General features: G+C 43.6%; 1 protein-coding gene across 3 annotated transcripts in view; it reads left to right on the top strand.

The window, feature by feature from the left end:
* Positions 1–639: 639 nt before the first annotated feature.
* XIRP2 (xin actin binding repeat containing 2) overlaps positions 640–21,202 on the top strand; it is a 100,102-nt gene continuing 79,539 nt past the window's right edge. For 2 of the 3 annotated variants that reach the window (XM_088660857.1, XM_035133058.3), the window contains exon 1: positions 20,729–20,914. Coding sequence is in view for 1 of the 3 variants with exons in the window: in XM_088660846.1 (XP_088516972.1) it covers positions 734–770 (37 nt within the window). In the remaining 2 variants the exon portion in view is untranslated. Of the gene's footprint in view, positions 771–20,728; positions 20,915–21,202 lie in introns of those variants that run through there. The other variant, XM_088660846.1, reaches the window with a different exon arrangement.

Below are 21,202 nucleotides of genomic sequence, written 5' to 3'. Positions count from 1 at the left end.
TGCAGGCCCCGCTGTGAGTGCCACCTGGCATTTTTCACCCCCCTCAGTGGTGGCCTGCCCCCACCCTTCCTCCACCCCTGGGAACATGGCTCCCTGTGGCTGTGATGATGAGTGAAATCTGTTTGGAAGATCCCAGGGGTAGCAGCCAATTAAAACTCAGCTGAAATGTGTCTAACTTCCAACATACCCTTTAAACGAGCAGGGACATGTTGCATCAAACCCATTGAAACACCCTTTTGGATTTGTAAAAATAAATGCACCCAGATCCGTTGTTGTTGTTGTTGTTGTTGTTGTTGTTGTTGTTGTTGTTGTTACATACAGTATTTCCTTCCAGAGATGTGGTGGTGTTGAAAAATGTGCAAAGAAACGCCAATTGTGAAGAACTGCGGTGGTTGCCTAGCTTCTCTATGCGTTGAAATGTAAACTGACAGCAAATGAACATTTGTAACCCTCTGCAATGTTAGAGATTTACCCTGAAGCATTTTGGAAAACATCAATCATGTAATGGAACCCCACTGCTCTTTCCCTCACCTTTTCACATCCTCCTCCCTCAGACAGCCACATCTGTTTCCTACTGATAGCTTTTAATACACATTCTCTTAATGTCTTCCAACAGGAAGTGGAAACCGAGAGAAGTTTGCGATCACCAGCATTTAAAATCCAGCCTGGGAGCCATTCTGTCATTCTAGGGAAAGATCCAGAAGCAAAAGGTGACAAACCACTTTTTGACAAGATGCCATCAGTAAATGCGCAGAACAACAACGCTGAAGGTTAGCATAACACTTTTTGATCTGATTTCTTGCTTTCATACTTTGTATAGAACAAGTTAGACAGCAAAACATCACGCGGGGGAGGGGGGAATTCTTCTTCTTCAGCAGCAACAACAACAACAGCCCCCCCCGCAAGATACAGATTCAAAGCAAAATTATAATGATAATATATGGGTAGGCTTCTGAAGTAAACAACATTCGATGCTGTAAAGCACAAATTTATTTGACATTCTTGTAATTTTGAAAGGCAGGTTTCAGTAGTATAATGTTTGGGGAAGGTGCTTTTGTGATGAAATAAGGGCAAGCAAGAAGAATAACTTTGATTGCTCTCTTTTTGTAAGATAGCTTCCCCAACTTCAAATAGAACACCATGTTAATTTCTTCAAGCACAGAGCATGTGTGTGTGTGTGTGTGTTCAAAATACCTCGCTAAAACCATGACTGTATAATGAAAGCTGCATTCAATAAAAGAAGGGAAAAGCGTTCCATCTTTTCTTGTTCAGATGATTACCTTAAAATATATTTAATGTTTTTATGATAGAACAGGGCAGAATGGTGTCACATTTTAGTAAGGCTTTCATTGGGTGCAATTTTGATTTATTAACATTTTGGAAGTGGTATTTAAATGCTCAAAACTGCATATTGCCACAAATTTCAATGTAATTTAAGAACAAAGTACAATACAAGTTTACTTGAGGTACTGAATAGATGCTGTTTAGAATTTCTGAAGACAAGAGCCAGTGCTGCAATTTTGCATTGTGTATTTTGAAACCTGCGATGTGTTTGTCAAAAATTATCATTGTGGAGAAGCATCCCAATGTTTCTTTAATATTAATGCTGCCTATCTATCCTGATACCATATTTCACATCCGAACTAAAGTTAATTTTGAAACCAGATGTTAAGAACAGAGAAGTTGGAAGTCATGGTCAGAGAGGAGTGGTGGAAGAGACCGGCTGGGGAACCACCAAGAGGAAAAGGCTCAGAGCCTGGGGTGGTGGGACAATGATGAGTGGTCAGAGGGAGAAGAGGGAGAAGACAGGGAAGATGTGGTGTCAGAAGCTGAACAGGGTTCAGAATTGGGAGAGTCTGTGGCAAAGGAAAGTCAAGGATCGGAGGCAGACACTGAAGCAGGAGAGTGGGCAGAAGGGAGATCAAGAGGCAGAGATGAGTCCGGCTAGTGAAGAGTCATGGGTGTCTCCCCATCCTGCTGGAACAAGCTTCCCTCCTCCCTGACTCCCAGATCAAGGAGAGAGATGAAATGGGAGGAGCAAAGACAAACTGCATGCAGGCGCAGCCTCCAATTGCTCGCAAGAAGCCCCGTAGAGGAGGAGACCTAGACGGCTGAGGGGAGGCAGGATCTTTTAGTCTCGGCAACTGATTTCATGAAGTTATAGGGTTGCCATACATCTGGGAAAACCCGGACATGTCCTCTTTTTGGGGGGCCAACATGCCCATCAGGGTGGACTTTTGCGTTTTAAAGGAAATGTCCAGGTTTTTTTGGGCTCAGGCGGGTTTGGGCAGTTCAGGCTGCTCTGAACATTGTGGCCGCTGCCAGCCTGAGCCGGGGAAAGAGGTGCCCGGGCATGGCAGCAGCCCCACACACCTCATTCCCTGGCTCAGAAAGGCAGCAGCTTGGGCTGTCCTCTTTTTTGCTCTTCAAGATATGGAGTAGGACCTACAGGGCATGAGTTGCTGTGCACATTAGGCCTGAAACTCAGCTAAGTCTGAAGTTCATGCTTCTCTAATCGAGTTAACTCAAGCTTTGAACTGTGATGATATACTGACCAGCTTGCTCTGGTCATCGCAAGATCAAGGGCCTCTTGATGAATAAGTTGGTTAATAATAATAATAATAGCTATGTAACTCCCATAGACTTAAATGGGATTATCTAATGTTTAACTTAACAGGTAAGCTCCGTAGAATTCAGTGGGTTGGAGGAGAGGTGAGAACCTACAGCCTGCAGGCATAATTAGTCCTCCCCATTTCCCCACAAGACCCTTTTATACATCCTCATTAGAAGGGTGTGTGTGTGTGTGTGTGTGTGTGTGTTAACCCCCACTTCACACCAGTGTCTTGATCAAAGTCAGGCCCTTGTATCTGCCATTTGCTTTAGAAAGCTAGGCAAGCAACTGCTATGCCATGCTGCCCACACTTAAGTATGGCCTCCAGTCAGAACTAGCTTTGTTGTTGTTGTTGTTGTTTAGTCGTTTAGTCGTGTCCGACTCTTCGTGACCCCATGGACCATAGCACGCCAGGCACTCCTGTCTTCCACTGCCTCCCGTAGTTTGGTCAAACTCATGTTCGTAGCTTCGAGAACACTGTCCAACCATCTTGTCCTCTGTCGTCCCCTTCTCCTAGTGCCCTCAATCTTTCCCAACATCAGGGTCTTTTCCAAGGATTCTTCTCTTCTCATGAGGTGGCCAAAGTATTGGAGCCTCAGCTTCACGATCTGTCCTTCCAGGGAGCACTCAGGGCTGATTTCCTTAAGAATGGATAGGTTTGATCTTCTAGCAGTCCATGGGACTCTCAAGAGTCTCCTCCAGCACCATAATTCAAAAGCATCAATTCTTCGGCGATCAGCCTTCTTTATGGTCCAGCTCTCACTTCCATACATCACTACTGGGAAAACCATAGCTTTAACTATACGGACCTTTGTCGGCAAGGTGATGTCTCTGCTTTTTAAGATGCTGTCTAGGTTTGTCATTGCTTTTCTCCCAAGAAGCAGGCGTCTTTTAATTTCGTGACTGCTGTCACCATCTGCAGTGATCAAGGAGCCCAAGAAAGTAAAATCTCTCACTGCCTCCATTTCTTCCCCTTCTATTTGCCAGGAGGTGATGGGACCAGTGGCCATGATCTTGGTTTTTTTGATGTTGAGCTTCAGACCATATTTTGCGCTCTCCTCTTTCACCCTCATTAAAAGGTTCTTTAATTCCTCCTCACTTTCTGCCATCAAGGTTGTGTCATCTGCATATCTGAGGTTGTTGATATTTCTTCCGGCAATCTTAATTCCTGCTTGGGATTCATCTAGTCCAGCCTTTCGCATGACAAATTCTGCATATAGGTTAAATAAGCAGGGAGACAATATACAACCTTGTCGTACTCCTTTCCCAATTTTGAACCAATCAGTTGTTCCATATCCAGTTCTAACTGTAGCTTCTTGTCCCACATAGAGATTTCTCAGGAGACACAGAACTAGCTTATGTCCCGTTAATTTTAAATGAGATTTAAGCGCTGCAGCCTTGTGGGATTTTTATTCAGGCATTTCAGTATCGATTGCGTGCTTTTAATTACTTCTATGTTGCCTTGAACATTTTATGAGGAGGTGGAGTGTAAATATACAGCCCAACTCTGTGAGCACCATCTCCGTCCGTCTACAGATGCTATCTTACCTTACTAGGGGAGGAATTCAACACTGTGCAAAGGTTTTTTTCCAGATAGAATGGTCTCCTCTCTCCTGCCCCACAGTTGCTGTTCTGGTGGGTCTCCCGACCCTGCCCCCAAGCTAATTTTCAGGGCCTCCTCCCACTGTGTGACATCACAAGCGTGACATCATGCACATGCACCGGGCACCCACAATGTTGGGCTGAACCTGGCGAGCCTGGTGTCAGGAGTCACTGTTTAATCAGTAGCTAAAGGAAGGATTCAAATTAAATAGACAAAAAACCAAGGTTATGGCAATGAATATGACGAAAGAAGAAAAACAGGAATTACAGTTAAAACATGGACTCGACGTGGCTAAAAAGGTAAAATATCTGGGAATATGGATGACAGCAAAGAATATTAATCTTTATAGTGATAATTACGAACAAGTATGGAAGGAAATAAAGAAAGACCTGGAAAGATGGACTAATATGAAAATGTCATTCTTAGGAAGAATCGCAACAATAAAGATGAATGTATTACCTAAGATGTTATTCCTATTTCAAACTATACCTCTGGTTAAAGGTACGAGGCAATTCCAAGAGTGGCAAAAGATTTTATCAAGATTTGTCTGGCAGGGGAAAAAACCTAGAATAAAACATAAAATTTTGGTAGATAAGAAAGAAAGAGGTGGATTCGCCCTGCCAGACTTGAGACTTTATTATGAAGCGTCTTGTATCTGTTGGATAAAAGAATGGATAACTCTAGAGAGTACGGACTTGTTAGATTTGGAAGGTTTTAACAATACCGTGTTTCTCACATTTTAAGACACCGTCTTATAACTTTTTTCCCTCAAAAAAACACTGGGTGGCTTATTTTCAGGGAATGTCTTGTTTTTATTACGTCAGGAGCAGTGCCCCTCTTGCTCCCTGGCTCCCTGCGGGGCAGGATTCTTGACTGAAAGAAAAGGACGGGCAACAGCCACCACCAAACTCCGTGAGAGGGAGTCTGAGGGAAGGGAAGTGTGTGCGTCCCTGGCCCAGCCCTCTCTCCCCGGCCCTGGGATGTTCGTGAGGGAGGGAGGGAGGGAGCTCCTCCGAAGGGCTGCTCTCTCTCTCTCTCTCCTCCCAGGTGGGGACTCACTTAATAGCAATCTGCTACACTGGAGCTTCTTAAATTTAAACCAGTACAGTATAATGGAATCTATCTGTGTGATGCAGTACGTATAGCAAATAAGGATCTCTACCAGCCAGCCCAAGACTTAAGAGCGAAAGTTCCAACAATGTAGCACTTTGTAGCACTGATAGCAAAGAGGCTACCGGCTGATAAGAGATACTGTAGAAAACAAGGCAGTTGAGCAGCAATTAAAATGGTAAATGGTAGCAATTGTAGCAATTGAGCCAGCAGGAAAGCGGGGTGAGATAATCTGCTGGTCCTAACTGCTTCTCTTACCCACAAAATGTTAACTTTTAGCAGCTCCTAAACAGCGAGAAGCCACCGGCAGCGATCCCGGTACCAGTAAAAATCCTTAAAGGGGCAGCTCTACAGACAAGCAATAGAAAGAAAAAGAATCCTCACTTTTTAAAAGGTTTTTAAAAGGGGGGAAGGTGGGGGGAAGCGAGAGGTGGGCTCTGTGTGTGTGTGTGTGTGTGTGTGTGTGTGTGTGAGAGAGAGAGAGAGAGAGAGACACGCAGGGGAGAGAGAGAGAGAGAGAGACGCGCACACAGAGTCTCTCCCTAAAGGGGAAGGCAGCGTCTTCAATCGCCCCTCTTTTCTTCCTCCTGTTTCATCTCCTCCCCACCGCAAATGCCACTTTTCTCCTCTTCACTCACACAGCCTAGCTAAAAAAAAAAAAAATCGAACGGGAGGGGAAATCACGAGTCTGCAGCAACCAGCAGCTATGGCTCTTCGGTGCATTTTTACAAGCTTTTAAAAGAAATACGTGTCTTTGGAGCGACAGCAAAATGGGGAGAGATTTTTAGGGGGGGAGTTTGCTGGCGGGAGGGGGGAAGGGTCTATCACTATGTCTTATTTTCGGGTTATGGCTTATATCGCACAATTGCTTAGAAATCCTGCTATGTCTTATATTATGCCTACGTCTTAAAAAAGGAGAAACACGGTAGATTTGGATGGCATGCATATTTATGTTATGACAAAAAGAAATCACATACCGGGTTTACGAATCATGTGATAAGAAGATCTCTATACGAGGTGTGGGAAAGAAATAAAAGGCTGTTAGAGACTAAAACACCCTGGTGGGTCTCACCAGCAGAGGTATTAACAGTTAAGAAAGTAAATATGGAGAAGAGGCGGGCCACGTATGAGGAAATCTTGACGAAAACTGAAAAAGGATGGAGTTTAAAACCTTTTGAGGACATTAAAGGAGTATTAACAGGATGGATAGAATACCATCAAATAAATGATGTGCTTAAAGAAGATAGAAAAATAGGTTTTGAGGATAAAAGATCCAAATTTCAAATAGAAGTGCTAGAAGGCAAAACAAAGCTTTTGGCAAAGATGTATGATTTGTTGTTGGAGTGGTATACAAAAGATGAGTTGACAAAAGAAGTGATGATTAAATGGGCAAAAGATTTGGGGCATAATATTGAATATGATGCGTGGTTGAAATTATGGAATCAAACTTTAAGATTTACAGCATGTACTGCCTTGAAAGAAAATGTATATAAGATGATGTATAGATGGTATTTAACTCCAGTTAAATTAGCTAAAATGTATAGAATGAGTGACAAAAGTTGCTGGAAATGTAAAGAGAAAGATGGTGAATTTTATCATATGTGGTGGACATGCGAAAAAGTTAAAAGATTTTGGGAAAGTTTATATAACGAATTGAAAAAGATGTTTAGATATACTTTTCCAAAAAAACCAGAAGCATTTTTGTTAGGAATAATGGGAGGAGAGATTAGAAAAGAAGATCAAACACTGTTTATGTATGCAACAACCGCGGCTAGGACTTTGTTAGCCCAAAAATGGAAATTACAGGAATTACCTACAATTGTGGAGTGGCAGACAAAAATGATGGACTATGCTGAACTTGCTAGATTGACATGCAAGATTCGTGACCAGGGGGAGACAAGGTTTCAAAAGGACTGGAGTAAATATGTGGACTATATGGAGAAAAACTGTAGATCATTAAAAACTCTCGCAGGATTAAAATAAACCTTACGAATTGACCAATATGTCAAAAAAGGAACTGCAAAAAAGGGAATTAACAAGAAACCCGCATGAAGGGAGGGGGGGAAGTCATAGCTCGGCGGAGCAAGGTAAAAGATGTGAATATAAGATTTTGTATAAAAGATTGGTTTTGTTAATTTGTTGAATCTGGAAAACTGGAATAAAATGTATTTAAAAAAATAATAATAATCAGTAGCTAAAGGAAAGTGTTTTCCTGAGCAAGTGCAGTGTGTCATACCCTACAGCCAGGTAATGTAACTGTGGAAGCAGCCCACTCTTAGAGGCCTCAGGTTAGGGGATGTGGGCCTCTTCTGCAAGCATGAGCTTTCAGTGCCTCTTATTTAAGATGTAAAGTGCTGTAAATAAGAATGACAAGAAAATACGATGATGTCTGTTTGATTTGCCCTTATTTATGCACGCCAGTGAAATCTCCACATCAACCTTGATCTCTCATCCTTGAGAGAAGCGCTATCTTTTGGCCTCTGCCAAGCAAACCTTTTGGAAGCAAGGTGACATGAATAAGGAATGAGCAAGATCCTGTCAGAGACGTGCGTGAACTTTACTTTGTTTGCGCATTAACCAGAGCAGCAGGATCCATGCATATAGGATCAGAACTTCCATCTAGGGAAAACATACTTTTCTCAGAAATGTGCTCCTTAAAAAGAGATTTTTTGTCATGCTTTCCACAAGCCAGACTCATAAATCAGTGGGCTGAATGGCTCTAACGTAGCCTCTCTCATATTTATAACACTTAGGCTGTCAACGGCTAAGGGGTAATAAGCAGGCACATTTTTAGCCAAATGATTTCATATGATGTAGCATGAACGATGAAATGCAACCTGATAACAATCCATTTGTCATTCAGTGACATACCAAACTGGACACTTAAATCACATGATTAAGGATATTTTGACATTTGTATTACTCATCCGTGTTTCTGAAAGAGTTATTAGATGGCCATTGTGCCATGGGGCTGATTCTGCCTCCCCCTTCAAAATTGTCTTCCTTAGTTGCAGGAAATCAAACACCCATTAATTTGGTTCCATATAAATTCTGTTTTGACCTGTCAAAGCGAAGAAGAAACAGTCAGGGTTTGTTTTTTGTTTGTGTCTGTAATTTAATTCTTACTTCAGAGTATAGACTTTTCTTTCCATCTTTCCGCCTTCCTAATCCAGAATTTTGAAATGTGAGGCACTTGGGAAACGGGGTCAATGGAACCCCCAAAGAGAACAAAAAGCCAGTGTTTGTTCTCTGGCAGATGGCGTAGCTCTGAGGTTAAAACCCCACTTGAAATTATACAGGAGGGGCAGGCAGAGAAAAACATTGTTTTTTGACCACTAAGAATTCAGTGAAGGGCACATTGGTGTGATTCCCTCCACATCACCGGTACGAAAGGAAACATATAATTAAAATGAAGCTCTGAAGGTGAGCCTTGCAATAAAAGCAATTGAGAGCCTCTCTGTTCCCCATTATGTCAATAGGAAAAGCAGAATCGCCCAGATCGAATTCCCGCTAGGTAATGATATTCCTAATGCAGCAGGCTGCCAAATGATTATATTAACAAGGCTTGTTGGAACAAATTCTAGCTAATAATGTAAGAACAATACTTAATAATGATACTACACTTTCCCTGCATGCTCGCTTCATATAAGGAGGACACTTCATATACATGGCACTTCATATGCACTTGGCAGAGACAGATCTGTCTACTTCCGGTCTGTATCACTTTTGCATATCTCAACCCGTAATTCTATTCTGTTGCTTTTCTGCATTAGTTGGCCTTTTATAAAAGAAAGAAAAATGTTCAAAATTCATATTTTAATGTATATTTGAAATGGCATTCAAATGCATATATTCTCTCATGTTTAAATATTTTGACATGTTAAAAAAACTGCTGAGAGCTGCATTGCAGCCATCGGAGAATTGCAGAATGTTTGATACTGAAGTACAGATCCTTGCATCAAGCGGAGCAGATCATGTTGTTTTGCACAAGAATTCATGAAGAACCAACTCCCCAAGCATACCTGAATACATTGGGTTACTGTATATGCAATAATCATTCTCTTTTTTTAAAAAAATATATTTTTATTAATTTTCCAATTAAAACCAATTATATCACATTCATTATTTCAAATTATACACATATATATATCAATCAAACCGAATGTTATGCCAAATCGTCTAGAGAATTTTTTATTTGGGTTCCCATGCTTCAAGAAATTGGGGATTCCTCGCAACCGTCCACTGCCGTCTTTTTTCTAAAGTTCAAATCGTCCTCCAAGTTCATAATAATCCAGATCTTCCCCTTACAGTCACATAGATGTTTTCCACTTTCAACCGATTGTTTCCCAGCTGCTGAGATAAATATCAAACAAGGTTTCACAAATGTTCTTTCTCCTGTGTGGGTTAATCAGTCCAGCCTCCCCATAAATCTTCTTAGTCTGGAGCTCCCTGTTGCGTCGAAGCAGCGCCATCTTAAAAAGCTCAAATCACTTTCGTTTTCTCTCATAGCCATGAAGATTAACGATCTTTATAAAATTTACAGCTTTTCCAGGCAGAAGACCCAAACATCAAACCATAAACTCTTGGTAAATTAATGGATCTCCTTGCCCTATAGCTGAACTTAGCTTCAGGTCGCTGCTCCAATTCAAAGTGCGTCACAGCTCATAAATCCTCCGAACGCGTCCAGGACTCCTTCCGTCCGACTAGGGGGGGGGGCTTTTCTCATCGGCAACTCCACATCTTTAAAAAATATGCTCAGTAACAACAGTTTATAAAGTTCAACTCACACAGTCTTTTGCTTCTCTTTCACTCCAAACAAGCCAGGACATCGCGTCTGGGAAGGTACGAAGTAACTCATATGAAGAAGAAAAAAAAAACTCAATTCCCTTATCGCTCTGTCCCCATCAATCCTTCTTCCAGATGATATACAGCCTTTGACTCCTCTCCCTCAGCAGCATAAATTTCTCAGCAGTAAACAGCGCTTCTTCCCCTCCTTCTGAAGTATGTCCATAGATTTAAGCCTAATTATCTTCTTTAACCATGGAAATCCCCGCCATGCAGATTAGCGTCCGGGAGTCCTGGCCCTCGTAAGTGCTTTTCAGCCCAAGCTCCCCCCACTCCATAAACAGTCGGAGTGGGTCTGGGGGCATCGCGGGCCAGCGGCCCCTCTCCGTAACCCCCGGAGAGGGTAGGGGGTTGCCATTTACTCCCCTAGCAACCGCCAAATTCCTTACGAAGGTCAGAGGGATGGAAAACAGGTCCGCCATTCCTGCCGGCGGAAACCGGAACCTGCAATAATCATTCTCAGAGCAAACACATTGAAACTGATAGGTAAAAACTAACTTAGGGATATTTCTTCTCTGAACAGAAGGGTACAACCCATTATTTTGGGGGGCATTGTTGGGCCGCAGACTCCCCATCCCTGAGACTGATAACTTTACAACAATAAAATAGGCTAGCATTATTGGGTTCCTATACAAGCAAGGAAGTGTGGGTGGAGACTGTGTTTAAAGCAAGGATATGGTGGTTTTTGAAATGCCACCACGTGGGCTTATAAGCAGAATTGAGATACGTATTGGAGACTCCCCAGTTCATAAAACGTATGCTCTTGGCACCAAACAAGAAGTGCTCTCAGTAGCTGCAATGGATTGTCTTCTTCCTGGTTTTCAGTTTCTTGTCTCTTTCTTGTCTCTTGTGAATAGTTAGTCAGGTGCTTCAGGTCTTAAAGGTAAAGGTAAAAGGACCCCTGACCATTAGGTCCAGTCGTGACTGACTCTGCGGTTGTGGCGCTCATCTCACATTATTGGCCGAGGGAGCCAGCGTACAGCTTCCGGGTCATGTGGCCAGCATGACTAAGCCACTTCTGGTGAACCAGAACAGCACACGTAAACGCTGTTTACCTTCCCACTGTAGCGGTACCTATTTATCTACTTGCACCTTGATGTGCTTTCGAACTGCTAGGTTGGCACGAGCTGGGACCGAGCAACGGGAGCTCACCCCGTCATGGGGATTCGAACCGCTGACCTTCTGATCGGCAAGCCCTAGGCTCTGTGGTTTAACCCACAGCGCCCTCTAATAAAAGTACAAGGTGAAGAGTAAGTGCATTTCCCCCTTTCCTACACAAAATTATACATGCCTTTAGCCTCTTCCCTTTGGTTTGCAGCCTGTTGTCAATGATGCTGATGTTGGATATTATAGAGCTGGAATAGTGCAGAGAAAGGGCAGCAAACATTACACACACACACACACACACACACACACACACACACTGCCCTTATGTCCTGCTTGTGGGATTCCCAGAGGAATCTGGTGGGCCACTGTGAGAACAGGATGCTGGGCAAGATCAGGCCTTTGGTCTCCTCCAGCAAGACTTTTCATATGTTCTTAAGCTACATGGTGCGGTGAAAGAAGATTGAAATACTTTTTCCCTCTCCTTTCCCCATGTACCCCTGCACCTCCTCCAAATCACTCTGAAACATCAGAGGAAACCCCTGAACATTGTGGAGGAGAGGGGAATTGTTCTGCTTCGCCAGCAGAAACGCTCGGATGGAATGATCAGAAGAATTCCTTCCAACGTTTCCAAGTGTGTTTCTAGTCTGAAATGTCACTGAGTAAAAATGAAGTTTCGTGTTTATTATCTTACAGCACTTTCTGAATCAAGCTTGATCAGATGTTTCCACTTGTTTCAAGGTCAGCCTGGTAAATGCAGCTTGCATTCCAAGTTAAGCCTCCTCCCACCACCACCACCCAAACCCTTCTCCTTGTTCCTTGTAACAAAAGTTCTCCAGAATGTACTTTTCTGCATTCAGAACTCTCTCTGTGATCCTACTACGTTTAGTGGGCTTTGCACACGACAGAGGTGGATTCAGATTCTGTTAGGAATTCTGTCAAGGATGCGCACTGAAAGAAATAAAGCTCAGCTTTGGGGGTAATTACAGATGAAGATGAAGCTTACGTGGGATACCAGGGCCTCTAGGCCAAAGTCTCAAGTTGGGAATGGGTCAGAGGGAACACTTGCATTTCCCTCGCACAACTCATGAGAAGTATATTTAAGCGATCTGAGGTTCCGATTCTTCACTTTGTAAACAATCTGTTGCCTGCAGCTGCACTTTTTAATTCCATATATGGTCCCTTTGATTATTTAGTTGTTAATGCTTGTAATGGAAAAGTATCCTCTATTTAGACGTTTGTAGGTAGTGCGAACAGAATCTCCAGGTCTTTGAAATGGTGAGGATTCATGCAAGCGCTCTATGATACATGAACTGGTAGAAGAATGGCCAAATAGAAACTACAGGCAACGTCAGTGTGACTTCCCTTCAGAGGATGAGCGAGTGCTCTTGTGATGATTATACTGTCTTCCCAACAGGAGGATGACATCAGAGGGACTGCCAATGGCTGAGAGGCTGAAGCAACAGAGTGGAAGGTTATAGCTCTCCTTCTCACTACTTCTCACTCACCAATCCCTAAAGAGTGCCTAGTCACTAAACCCAGCTGTTGTGACTGAAACTCATTACTCATCCATGCCCCTATGTTTCCCTTGCCTTCCCAAAGACAACTGAGCACAGAGGTTGAGTATTCCCCTTCGAGCCCAGTGCCAGGCAGACCACTTGAAAGGCCTCCGGAATAAACAGCTCTGGAAATCCAGCTACTCATCCATGGGGATCCCATCTCTTATGTTCTTAAGCCAAGGGTACTGTGACTTTTTCAGGGTTTATGACAGACAGCAGTGAGGCAGCCAGGCAGGTGCAATTCTACCCAGTAAGGAGATGCAACTGTGAGGAAAGGTGTGCCAGTTGCTCCTCTGTCTCCCAGGCAACTTTCAAAGAAGATACTGTGAGTACACAAAGACTGCCATCCCCATTCCTCTGTGATGCCGTCAGAATTCACTCTGCTGTCACACAATAAAACTGGTAACTATTTCAGCAGTGTCTTTGCATCCCCAGCGCTTCACAGGCAGTCCCCTTCCTAATGCCTTCATGATGGGGCGCATACAAGAAGGAGGGTAGTTGAGTCTGCACTGCCGACTGTTCCATGTGTCTCTAGGAGCTTGCATATGCATGCGATTCACCTATAACCGTTAAAAAGCTTGTGTGTGAGAGGGATCTTTTATGTGTGTACCACCCTGAGAATGAATCAAAGAAAGTCCAAATGTCCAGGAATTCTCATCCAGACCAAAAGCTTAGGTTGAACATGAATACATCTTTTTAGTCAGTGGAGTGGGAGCATATTAATACAAACTCACTTCCGTATCCTACTGCATTCACAACCCTAAAAAATAGAATATATTCTTAGCGGAGAGGAAGAAAGGTGGGGTTGGAGGAGAGAGATAATCTTTTAAAAAAAAGTGAGGTAAAAGGATGGGAGCACACCCATTTGACATAAAACTCCAGAAGACAGAACGGAGTTTAAAAGTTATTTATTCAGTGGTCAGATGAGCTCTTGAAACTGTTAACTGAAGGAATTCTATGCCTTAGTTTTTTGGATGGTTTTCAGCTCTTAGACTCACAAGTTTTGCCTTGCAGTTACTCTGAGTAGGATATAATAGTCCCAGAAGGACTCCAAGAAGGTAGGTTGTGCCTTGTGAAAGCCACATTCTCATCTCCCTGGGGTGGGATTAGGCATGGGCAGAGCTGTCCATTTCGGCTCCTTTCAGTTTCTGTTTTTACTATTTTAAAGTTCAGCTCTCCACATTTCCCCATCAGTTTGCTTTAAAAAAAAGGTCCTCATGAAATTTCTCTTAATATACACATAAATTTATATGCCCATCTTTTGTAAACACATATTTGCAAAGCAATTTGCTCTTACATAACACATTTCTCTATGCTATTTTTCACTAATATCTGCATTTCCATACACACGTTACCCTAGTACAGTGGTACCTCGGGTTAAGTACTTAATTGGTTCCGGGGGTGCCATTCACACCCCGAAAAGTACTTAATCCGAGCGACAATAGCGTGCGTGTGCGAAGCACCGATAGAGCGCTTCTGCACATGCACGAACCGTGCAGATCGCTTACGCGCATGCGCGCACGGCAGAACCCGGAAGTAAAAACTGGGGCCGCAGAGTACTTAAACTGAAAGTACTCAAACTGAAGCTTGCTTAACCTGAGGTACAGTTGTATATGCATTTTTGTACAAATCACTGAGCTGGAGTTGCAAAATTCAGACAGTTTTTTTATTTCAAAGTATAGATGTATTTTGGTGCATGCGTGCATTTGGGAAGGTGTACATTAGGTAAGTTCACCTAAAGATGTGAACTGAATCAAATTTCTCCCTCAACTCTAGGTGGGAGTTAAAATGATGGCTCTTGTTTTCCCATTGCATTTTCCTTTCCCACTGAGCAGCTGCCGGTGCTGCCTGCTTCGGACTTGCTGCTGCAGTTCCCATCCTTCCTTGCATATGCAGCTCTCACCTCTTTCTTGCATGATGCTGACTTCCATGCACAGAGGCTACAGTACAGATGTGCTTTATGCAGTGTTGGAGACACTGCTTGTGCGGAAGCATGTTTGTCACAGCAGGGCTCAAACCTTTGTACTCTGACACGCTCCATGCAGGCCTCATTCCTGGAACATCAAGACTGTTTGTGCAGCGGGAGGGCGCTGCTGTCCTCTCGTTCCTGGTGGCTGCTTGTGCATTGTGCAGAGGCCATGTGTGCATAATGAGAATGTCCAGCTGCCGTGCACCGACCAGTACTTTCTATGCACAATTAGGGAGCATCATTGTGCTTGACTTCTAGCTGGCAGCAGAGCTTCCAGGAACGCTTGAGGGAGTGTTGCCATCGGCACATTAGCTTTTGTTTCTGCAGCTATTTTGCTGTTGACCTTGCTATTGGTTTGCTATCGGGTTGTGACATTATGTCTGTGGTAGCCCTGGCATAGCGACTTCCCAGCAAAGCAAGGATCATACGGTTGCCCTGTAATTTAGACAATTTAAATATTGTCAGCAAACTGTCAATTGCACACCTCCCCAGCTAATCTCATTTGCTGCTAACCGGAATCACGGCAGAGGAAGATAATGGATTGGAGTCCGGGAAACGAAGTTGAAATAGAACCTGAATGTTTTCATCTAGTAAAGATGGATGTTGTTAGATTGTTGAGAGGAAGTGAAGGTTAAGCCTTTTCCTTTTTGGGGGGGACACACCCTCAGTTATGTGGGAGTGTGGCTTCCATCAACCTTGAAATTATACTTGTTTAGAGCATGGAAACTGTAATTGATAAACCGCAGCTGTAAGTACCAGTAGCTAGCTACTGTTGGATTAACATAATTTGAAAAATGTGAATAGTCATTGACGGAGTTCACCTTGCCCTTTTGTTGGCTTTCTAACAATGTCACGCCCAGAGTGATTGCTCATTTATCCCAGATTGTGTGTGCTAGAGGACTTGGATTCTATGCCCTTGTTCCAGGGAATTTATTTCAGCGACAGATAGAAACACGTATTTCCTTAAATCTGACAAGCATTTGGAGAGCTGGTGTCAGTACACACATCAGTCCTTGTCGCATGGGTAAACAAGATTAGAATTTTTATTTATTATTATTTTAAACCCTCCTGCCAGACATTTTAGTTGTATGAGAGAGAGAGTGTGTGTTTGTGTGTTGTGTATTTTCTGTCTTATTTTATCTCTCTGGGATATAAGTCCCACCTTTGACAGATTTATCATCTTTCCCCCTTCTTTTCTTTTTCACCATTTGGGCCTGTTCGTACCATCCTGGATTGCATCTATCAACATACAAATCCTTGAGTAAAAAAGAGAAAAAGACAGTGAAAACAAGGCTACTTTCCCCCCCACTTTCGGGTCACAGGGTCTGTGTTCCTCGCATGATAATTGCAGCCTCCTTCCATAAATGTGTGAAAACGCTGCCATCCGGCGCCATGTGATCAATCAGCATGGATCGCTGTCCTTAATTACTTCAGGCTTTAATTGCTTTAATTGACTCAACCAAATATCTAGTGGAGGCAAAGCTGAGAAGCAAATCTGCATGCTTGATGGCAGCTGGATCACACCTCTAACTTACTTGATGAATCTTGCCTACCGTTCATACGGTTTAAATGCATGCTTCCTAATCAGGGAACGAAACTGAAGTTTGTTAAGCTTCCTACCAAAAAAGTGGGGTGGAGGGAGAGACAAACAGCTGAGGCTTCCCAAAATGTGACATCAGGGATCCTCAGATCTGGAGGCCAAACAGGGAACCAGGATTCCCTGACTGGTCCTTAGGCCACACACACCCCTGAGCCACACTGCGCATCCAGATGGGCTTTGCAACCTTCCTGAGTGTTTTCGCCTGGCCTTGAGCTCTGATCATGCTTCTTGCTTGCATGGAGGGAGGACAGAGTGGGGTGTGGAGAAGCTATCCTACTGTACAAATGTAAAATCCGCATCTCATTTTCCGCCCTCTTCTGCCTCTGTTCCCACCCACTATTAGTATGTTGCTCTCAGAAGGGAATCAGAGAATTATTGAATTGGAGAGTTGGAAGTGACTCTGAGGATCATCTAGTCCAAACACCTGCAGTACAGAAATATGTAGGGGCGTAGGAAGATAGGGGTGGTGGGGGCGGGCCTCCCCAAGCGGCGCGATCCCAGGGGTGCCATTGCGGCTGCCCACCCCACCCCCAAAACGTGCGCCCCACCCCTGCACACGGCACGCCCCGTCCCCAAAACGCACGACATGCCCCCAAAACACACGGCACGGCACGCCCCTAAAATGTGCGCCCCGCACCTGCACACGGCGCACTCCGCCCCCAAAACGTGCCCCGCCCCTGCCCCCAGAATGCATGCCACGTCCCTGGGGGCAGCGCGCCTGCTCTCCGCCCCCGGTGGTGGAGCATGAAGCTCCACCGCTGGGAATATGCAGCAGTCCTATACAGGGATCGAACCTGCAACCTTGGCGTTACCAGCACCGCACTAACCAGCTGAGCTATCGAGGCTGCAATGTGGCCCTTGAGCTGAGAAAGGGTCCCCACCTCTGTGTTTATGAATTGGTTAGCAGAGATGCAGTGCTGATAGGAAGCAACTCCAATGAAAAGTAAGATGGGTATGAAGGCATTCACTTCAAAATAAGCCAAGGATGTACAAAAGCTCCCCAAGAGAGGTGAGCGTCCATGAGAGGTGGTAGAGCACAAAGATGACCTATAAGACAATGGCTGAGAAGGAGAGCACTACCCCTTTGTATGTGTGCTGGTCCAAGGGTCAGTCCGAAGTCTCGAGAGTCCATGAGAGGTCAGTCCAATGAAGCTGAGGCAGGGAGCAGGGCAGGAAACTAGGCGAGGTCAGGAGCAGGAACACAGGCAGGAATCCAAGGCAGGGCAGAAGCAGGGAGACAAGCAGGAACCTTGGGCAGGTCAGGAACTGGAGCACAGGCAGGATCTGGCAATCAGCAATGTTGCTCCCGCAACCTGGGGCGGGGTCTGACCGCCTTCTATCTCTGCCGAGGTAATGGCCAGTCCTGATCCCCCGATGACTCACCATCCTGCCTTGCCTGAATGCGAGCACTCCTCCTGCGCGTAGTTAGGTCTCTCCTCCTCAGCCCTGAGCCTCTGTAGCTCAGGAGACCCCGGAGGGTTACTGGACCCAGGAGCCGCCTCAGCTCCAGCCAGCAGTGGGCCAGCTGCTGGTGACAAGGTCTCTCCTGCACCTGGAACCAAGGCAGGCTCAGGCCCCAGATTTGGCTCAGCTGATGTTGGTTGCAGGAGACTGAGGCTCCTCAGGAGCAGATCCCGATCTCAGTTCAGCCGACATCCCAGGCTCCGAGTCTGACCCTGAGTCCCAGTATGATTGTATGTATCAATTTGTATTTCTTTCTTCTTCTTTTAAGTATTGTAAGCTGCTCAGGGAACTCTAAGTTATGGGGCAGCAGACAGATGTCATACATAAATAAACAGATGGTGTCTTGGCTCCATGACATCCATGTCACTCCTAGTGGTGCAGCAGTAAAACTGCCAGCACATTTGCAGAGATAATCAGGGTACAGTATGGTTTCAAATTGGATGGGGGGCTGAGTGTTGAGGTTCTTGCATTGCAGGGGGTTGGACTAGATGACCCTTAAGGTTCCTTCCAACTTTACAATTTTATGATTCTATTGATCCAGAGTTTATGAAATAAGATGTCAGGAAAACTAAAGGTGGGTAGTGAGAGGTGTGCTAAGAGGCCTCTTGTTCCTATTAGCTGTTCATCTCCTTAAGGAACCTTCCTTCACTTATTCAGGGATGTGACTCACAAGTGGAGTGCAGAACTATTGAAAACCTGACTTTAAATATAGAATGATTATGTATGATCCTGGAAATATACCAGGGTATGTAACTGTTTTTTGGGGGAAATAAAATAAATTACTATCAAGGGTGGAATTGTTGTGTGCTCAGAACAATATCAATCTGTGCAACAGGTCTATTTAGGCAGAGTTAGGTAGTCAAGAATTCTAAATTTTATAAAGGATCCCCCTATTTATTGGGGGATGCTAAGTTGAGAACTGATCATCATCACCCTATACTTGTTTAGTCCTGTCCTGTATTATGTTCCTTGATCATGCTAATACATGGCACACAAAAAAGTGATAATTTAGGGATCCAAATAAAGGCATACTTTGTCACCATCCTGTGTGAAAATGGTGAAAGCATTTACTGGCCTGGGATCCATGCCATTGTTTTATTTTAATACTTGGTACTCATTCTTCCTTGTGTATAAAATTAGCTTCACAATAGAATTGGAAAGTCTGGCTGCCCTCTTTGTGGTTAGGGGTAATTATACAGTCAACTCTCACTAGATGGAACTTGACTTAGTTGTATTTGCTGGAGTCAGGCATTCCCTGTGTCAGCTCTATTCTTGCTGGAGAGAGACAATAAAGTTTTTGTCTGCTTTCTGACTAGTTTGCCTCTAAGCTTTCCATGATATCCTCAATGCTTAAAAGAAATGTACTAATGTACGCTCCTGCCTAGAAGCTGCATTTTCTAACTTGGAAGATACACTTGTACGTATGCACAAAATCGCCACCACCACCATGATCCAGACATTTAGCTAGACTTACACAAATTGTCTTTTCTCCAAATTCCACAAATGTCTCACCTGATCACGGTGCTCCCAATAATACGGGCAAAACTTGGGATGGCAGCTTTGGGATGTGTGGAATTCCTGTGAGGAGCTTCACTCCTTTTCTCAAAACCTTATCAACATTCCTCCAATGTTTTGACGGATGACCCTTCCTCCAAATTCAATTCATATTTCACAGCAAGCAGAATTTCATTGGTGAATCTATTATCAACCTCACACACTTGGGAATAGAGAGTCATGATGCAGAGGTGACCAGAAGAAGAAAAAATACACTCATGGCTACTTCACTTTGTACTTGACACTTCAAGCAAGTTCTGGCACTGAGCTTTGGCTCGGGTTAAAAATGAAAAAACCCTGTTCCATTCAGGGCCAATTTATTTTTAAAATAAGTTTATTGAAAGTTCTTTTAACATATTAAACACGAAAATTCGAACTCATAAAAAAAAATACAAAACAGAAAACAGACAGGGATAAAGAGAATAGATAAGGAATAACTAAAAAGACTTTTTATCACATTTATGTCATGCATATCATATCATTTATCCACACATAGAAAGGCAGACTCCCGCAGCTCTCACCTGGCCGCCTACCTCTTCTCCCAGTGCTTTTTTCATGCATGTCCCCATAGTTTATAATAATTATATATATATATATATATATATATATATATATATATATATATATATATATAAAATTATTATTATTTATACCCCACCCATCTGGCTGGGTTTCCCCAGCCACTCTGGGCGGTTTACAACAGAAAAATAGAATAAAATAATCGATTAAACATTAAAAGACTCCCTGAACAGGGCTGCCTTCAGATGTTTAACGTGCTACTTCCTAAAAAATATGGACTTGGTTTAAAAGAAACATTTCCCTCACAAAATAACCTGCTGTATAACCTACATTAAATAAATGGAGTAGAAATGCTAATCCAAAGCATATATATATGTATGTATTTGGTAGAATAATAGTTTAAAATAATAATAAAAATTCCCTCACAAAATAACCTGGTATGTATAAATTAAGGGAAATGGGTAGAAATGTTAATCCACACTCCTATTGTGGGGTTGTTCCTATTTTGGTGGATAATTGGAGTTCTTGTTTTATATAGAGGGGAAAAAACTTAAGGAGGAATGACTAGAGGGTTAGGTAAGTGAAACTTTGATTGACTGAACAAGTGCTTATGCCATGCATAGAGATATGACAAAAGGACACTCTAAGATGGCCTTTACCAACAGGTTCCTAGAGCTAGTAGTCGACTCAGGGACTGGCTCATCAGGCCTCAGCCCCTAAAAATAGGTGCCAAGTGCCATGTTCTGCATGCAGGGCTAAAATAAAAGCAGCTGTCTCAATCCACTCGCTTGAGAGAAGGGAGAGGTGCGTGTTTCAGTGGAGCTGGTCTCCACTAGACTCTGTATTCAGGGGACTGGGAACTTTGTCTCGCAAAGAAAACCAAGCAAAAACAAGCCTGTGTGGAGAGGACTATAAAGATTTTTTCCAGTGACAAAGAGGCTGCGGTTCTCTCACAGAGTTCTGAACATTAGGAAAGGTAAGTGGGTTGGGTATTATTCTCTCTGAGTGGGGAGCAAGACATTCCTGTGTGAGCGGTGAACAGAAACGGCTTCCCTCTCAAGGCATGGATTTTACGCGGAGATTTTAGGCTGCTGTAGATACAGCATGGCATTCATTGATACAGGGCTGAGAGGGAGTGGCATTTAAATGTTATTTTAGAATCAACAACAACAACAAAATGGCCAGTGTACTCACACCGCTGTGTCAACCCGTGGCAGTTACTGGCCTTGCTTTGTTAGTTTGTGCTTGACTTCTAGCTGAGCTG

This window comes from Zootoca vivipara, chromosome 1 (genome assembly GCF_965207765.1).
Source record: "Zootoca vivipara chromosome 1, rZooViv2.hap1.1, whole genome shotgun sequence".
In the NCBI taxonomy this organism is placed as follows: domain Eukaryota; kingdom Metazoa; phylum Chordata; class Lepidosauria; order Squamata; family Lacertidae; genus Zootoca; species Zootoca vivipara.
Note: the sequence above shows the minus strand (reverse complement) of the source record. Positions and strands in the feature narration are given on the sequence as shown.